This window comes from Mandrillus leucophaeus, unplaced genomic scaffold, assembly GCF_000951045.1.
Source record: "Mandrillus leucophaeus isolate KB7577 unplaced genomic scaffold, Mleu.le_1.0 Scaffold94, whole genome shotgun sequence".
Lineage (NCBI taxonomy): Eukaryota > Metazoa > Chordata > Mammalia > Primates > Cercopithecidae > Mandrillus > Mandrillus leucophaeus.
The window spans coordinates 3,391,936-3,397,704 of NW_012110252.1; the positions used below are offsets into that span (position 1 = coordinate 3,391,936).

A 5,769-nucleotide genomic window follows, 5' to 3' on the forward strand; every position below is an offset into this window, starting at 1 on the left:
TTCACACCATTCTCCTCAGCCTCCCTAGTAGCTGGGACTGCAGGCGCCCACCACCACACCCACCTAATTTTTTTGTATTTTTAATAGAGACGGGGTTTCCCTATGTTAGGCAGGATGGTCTCGATCTCCTGACCTCATAATCTACCCACCTCGGCCTCCCAAAGTGCTGGGATTACAGGCGTGAACCACCGCGCCCGGCCAAATGTGGTGTGTATTTCTATTAATCTCCTTTAATCTTTCTTAGCAGTGTTTTGTAGTTTTTAGTATGGCAGTCTTGCAAACCTTGTGCTAAATGTCTTTCCTAAATGTTTTATTTTTTGACATTATTATAAATAGATGCTTTAAAATTTTATTTTCCAATTGTTTGTTGCTAGTATATAAAATATAATTAATTTTTGTTCATCAGCTTTTATCTCTGACTTTGCTAAATGCACTCATAAGTTGTGTAGTAAATTTCATTGGATTTTCTGCTTAGAAAATAATGTCATCTGTAAATAGACAGTTTTACTTCTTCCTTTTTGATATCCATGTATTTTATTTCTTTTTCTTCTCAAACTGTATATGAGATTTGCTTCTATTTGCACTTTATATAAATAGGAAATAAAGCATATACGTTTTGTATTTGCTTCTGTTACTCAACCACATATTTGCAATATCCTGTACATTGTCATGATTAAGTGTAGATTATTCCTTTTCAGTGTTGTATAGTATTCCAGCATGTAACTATGCTAAAGTTGACATATCTGTTCTATTGTTCATGGATGTGTGCATTTTCAGCTTATAAGGTTACTAAAGTGCTACTATGAGCATTCTGGTACATGTCTTTTGGTGAACATATACTTATATTTCTGTTCACTTTAGACCTCAGACTGGAATTGCTGGTTCATAGAGTATGTAATATGTGAGTCTCCTGTTTTCTTTGACTTTATAAGTATTTGCCAGTGTTACCTCTATACTATATTTTTAACAGTTTCTGAGGAGAGAAGAGATAAATTCATGTGTTTAATTTTCATATGAAAACAGAAGTCACTCATATCCTTCTTTTTCAATTATTTGTTCCATGAATTCATTCTTTTCATTGAACTTCTTTGATCTGTTCATCAGGACTTGAGTCAGAGAACACACGTGGGCTTTCCGCCTTGATCACTTGGCACATGGCTTCCATCGCTTAGTGGCTCCTTCCTATCTGCTCTGTTGCCCCTTCTTACAGCTGTACTCACAGGTCCTGCCACAGGCTCCCAAAACTTGTATACCTGGAATGTCTCCTAGTTTAGTCTCCCTTCTTCTAGTCTGTGCCTTTAGGTGTTTATTCAGAGAGAACTTTTTCTATTAAAAGACTGCCCAGCTGCAGCCAGACAAAAGCACATGTCTTCTTGGTAGTCGTAGGCACTTCAGAGATCCAGGCCCTTAGGAGAGAAGAAGTTTTCACTTCTATTTTCCCCAGTGGAAAAATTTCTGGGGATTGAACTGCATCCTCTATGTTTGCATATAGTCGATCCTGTGCAAAGGGAAGACTAAGGGGTGAAATATGACTCAAATAGTTACTCATCTTGATAGTAGTATAGTAGTAGAATATCAGGGGAAATCCTTACTAAAGCTAACATTTTAGGGACCAGAAGAGTTCACTTACCCCTATGACATCTATCAACTATTTTAAAGAACAATTGAAAAGCCGTCCAAAATGCAGGCATCTATCACTTTACAAAAGTATTCTTAAAATTTTGGTGAATATTGGATATATTTTAAGTGAAACCAGAATTATAAGGGATCTAAAAATGAATCCCATTGTTAAATAAGGGGTACTAAAATAAATAATCTGATTTTTAAATCTACATTTTTATATTACCTACACACTGAAAAAGTGATAAGCAGACTGTTTATTTAGACTTTGAAGTAAGGAAATCTAAAATTTGATTCCAAAAAACTACTATACACCAGCTGAGGACTCAGTGTATTAGCCTTTTTGGACCTCAGTTTCTTCATCTATAAAATGGGCATAGTGAAATCACCCATGGGATTGTTGTCAGGCTCAAATGAGAACAGATGCAATGCCCAGCATGGTGCCTGTTATGTAGCAGGCATGCAAATGATTTTCTATTGTTATTTTTAAAATAGTAAGGAATTATGTTTTGTTTGCTTCTTAATATTATTGGTGTGGAAAGCAACAAAAGAAATAAAAATAATTAAAATTATATAAGCAAAGTTGATGGAGAAAAGACAACTTAAATATTATAGCCACTAAAAATGTATTTATGAGTGATGTATGTTGATGAACTAAAACAAGGCATCTACTCAGCATTTAACATTTATTTGGCTATTGTAAAATCTATGGCAAAAAAGTCTTCCATGACACTCAATGAAAACAATGCATTCATGACCAGTTTAAATATTTATAGAAAGTATTGTGGAGGAAGTGAGCTAAACCAAGGAAGGAGTTCCCCTAGAGACCTCCAAAGAATGTTTCACGGCCATGCCAGTGTCGCCTCTACCTTGAGAACGGTCAAACTAATCATGTGCTTTTGTTTCTCCAGGGAGAAGTTGGCAGTGGCCCGACTACAGCGAGAAGTTGCCCAGAGAACAAGTGAGGGGGCCATGGTAAGTCCTGACTGCCGTCTCCTCATTCCACAACATCCAGAGGTCTCTGGCTTGAAAGCTACTTTGCCTCATTAAGGATATCTAAGGAAAATATTTGCTTGCAACAAACTTAATGGTATTTTGGCCAAATGATGTATTTATAATACAATTTGTACAGCTCTGCCATTTGCCATCAGAGTGAGAGATATTAATTGAAAAAAAAAATGAGGCTTCAAAGAAGATGTTCACATGTCCAAGGATTATAAGGCTTTGTTTTCTGAAGGTCAGACTTCCAGCAGTGAGCACAATGTCCACAAATGAGTAGCAGTTCAGCATAATTCAGACCTCTCAGTTCTTTGGATTTAAAAAACAAACAACAGCCATCTTGGTGTTCTGAAAAAAGAACACCAAGATGTTTGCTAATGTAATTGTCTTTATTATTTTCCTTCTCTTCACTATTTGCAATATATTTTTCCTTGTCCTTTTCAGCTTGTGCCATTTGGAAAACTGATGTCTCCTTGTGTTTTGAATTGTACTAAAAATCAATACGGTTATTTTGGTCCATAGCAACTTCATTTTACAGACTGTGTTTGCCGAAGTATCTGCCTCTGTGCCACTTATAACATCAGAGATGACTGTCTGGGGACCTGGGGAATGCATGTGTGGAGTAACTGCTGTTGCTACTTCTGAAACGAAAATACAACACCAGATTTATTTTTTCCCCCACTTATGGCAAAACAATGGAATGTATGCAAGTTTTCACTAAAAGAATTGGATAAGTAGCACATTTTTATACCCTGAAGGCTGCTTCCATTTGATTTCATGAGAGTTAATTGACAGGCCATCCACTGAAAAGGGTAAGACATTTGTAAAATGTGCTGGCCTTATACTTCTGTCAACAGGGAAATCAAAGGGCTAGAGTAAGAGGTCAAATGTTGAGTGGGCTCTGGAAGGCACAGTGGCCCATGAACATGCTAAAATACTTAGCAAGGTGATCACAGTGTTTATTTTGCTAGGGATCTTAATGCAGAAAGAATTTTGAATGTTCAAATGATATGAAGAAACATTCACGCTGGGTGTGGTGGCTCATGCCTGTAATCTCAGCACTTTGGGAGGCCGAGGTGGGCAGATCACCTGAGGTCAGGAGTTTGAGACCAGCCTGGCCAACATCGTGATACACTGTCTCTACTAAAAATACAAAAATTAACTGGGCGTGGTGGTGGGCACCTATAATCCCAACTACTCAGGAAGCTGAGTCATGAGAATTGTTTGAACCTGGGAGGTGGAGGTTGCAACGAGTGAGATTGTGCCATTGCACTCCAAAGACCCTGTCTCCAAAAATAAAAAAATAAAAAAATAAGAAAACATTCACCTGCATCTTTGAGTAATGAAATGGAAACAAGATGGAGAAAATAAAGGCCTAGTTGGATGGTGGACTGAGCATTTCCAACCTGAACTTCTCACTGCATTTCAAAATGTTGATGTGCTAGGTCATTCTGTAATGTTTCAGTCTTTTGTTTAGGACTAGCTCCTGCTCACCACTTCGCCAGTGATGTTCTAGTTGAATATGAGGAAGTAATTTAACTTTCGTAGGTCAGTTTCCTCATCTTTAAAATGGGGAGGTGGGAATTTTGTGATTCCTTTAACTTAATGGATCATGATTTTGAGCATTTGCCCGTGTGAAGTTTTCATGATATGAATCTTTCTGGTAATAACTAAATGTTATTTAAGCTCATAGGAAGAACAGGCCTTGAAAGAATGAACTTTCATTCTTTTTCATTCTTTCTCACTCTAACATTGAATGTACTTGAGTTAAAATGATCTCAGACACCTGTCTAGTCTTTTACAAAGACAAAACCCCCTTTTTAAAACATTATAGAAGTTCAGCATAGAAAATACACAGAAAACGTGGGCACAAGGACGACCCCAGTTGCTCAAAAAATAACTTTGGAAAAGTTATGAATGTTTCATTATTCTAATTTTAATTATGGTAATGAAAAATCACATGTTTGTTTTGATTGCTTTGGCAATGTTTATAAAAAACCATTTATTATGTGCCCAGCACTATTCTAGGCACTGGAGAAACACTGAACACAGGCAAAATCTGATAGCTTACAATCTAGTGGTTGGTGAGACAGATAATATTAGGACATAGAAGTAGCTATGAGAAAATAAAAGAGCAGGGTAGGGGAGATTGGTAGTTGTAGGGGTTCACCATTTAAAATAGAACATGCACAGTATTGGGAGGCCATTGGGGGAGGATCATTTGAGCTCAGAAGTTCGAGCCCAGCTTGGGCAACATAGTAAAACCCTGCTCTACAGAAATGTAAAAAAGTAGCCATGTGTGGTGGTGCATGCCTGTGATCCCATCTACTTGGGAGGCTGATGCAAGAGGATCATTTGAACCCAAGAGACAGAGGTTGCAGTGAGCCATGATCATACTACTATATTCTAGCCTGGGCGACAGAGCAAAACCCTGTCTCTAAATAAATAAATAAATAAATTAGAACATGCATAGTAGAAAATCACTGAAAAGTTAATATCTGAGCAAAACCTGAAGGAGGTGAAGGAGTTTCTACCATGAGGATGTCTGGGGGAGGGGCATTCTAGCAGGGGTATCAGCAAATGCAAAGGCCTAGAGTGCCAGGGGAACTGCATGCTGGCAGGGCTGGCTTGAAAGCAGTGAGAGGAGAAGGTGAGGAGTAAAAGAGAAAGCAAAAAGTGATGGGGGTGGAGGGTAGGGAGAGTAGAGGGAATGGGTGCACCCTCAGGGTCTCAGTGGATCCCTGACTGATGCTTTGAGAGATGGGAACCATTGGAAGGCTTCTAACAAGGCCTAAGTATTAAGTGATTGAACTTAATACTATTCATATTCTTACCATCTCCCTTCCCATTCCATGATTTGTCACATTTCAATTCCTTGGAGACACCATAAGCCCTGACTTTCATTAATTTCTTTATTTTAGTTTTTCTCCCTCTTTCTCAGTGACTTTTTCTCCCTGTTCCTTTTACATAGTCAAACTCCTCTGAGTTTTCTATTTAATTATATGCTTCAGCTTTTCCGCTCCTAGAATTCATTTATTTCTGAAGTCCTGATTCTTTCAGTATCTGACAGCTCCTAAAAAATCAGGCTATTCTATTAATCCTTTAAATTTAATTATTGCTGTTACAAGGTTTGTTTCACAGAACTTTTGT

At 37.8% G+C, this 5,769-nt stretch overlaps 1 protein-coding gene across 3 annotated transcripts in view; it reads left to right on the plus strand.

The window, feature by feature from the left end:
• Positions 1-5,769, plus strand: part of NCKAP5 (NCK-associated protein 5) — a 904,755-nt gene that overhangs the window by 328,941 nt on the left and 570,045 nt on the right. For all 3 annotated transcript variants that reach the window (XM_011970297.1, XM_011970296.1, XM_011970298.1), the window contains exon 3: positions 2,532-2,595. In XM_011970297.1, the coding sequence (XP_011825687.1) occupies positions 2,532-2,595 (64 nt within the window). The remainder of the gene's footprint in view (positions 1-2,531; positions 2,596-5,769) is intronic.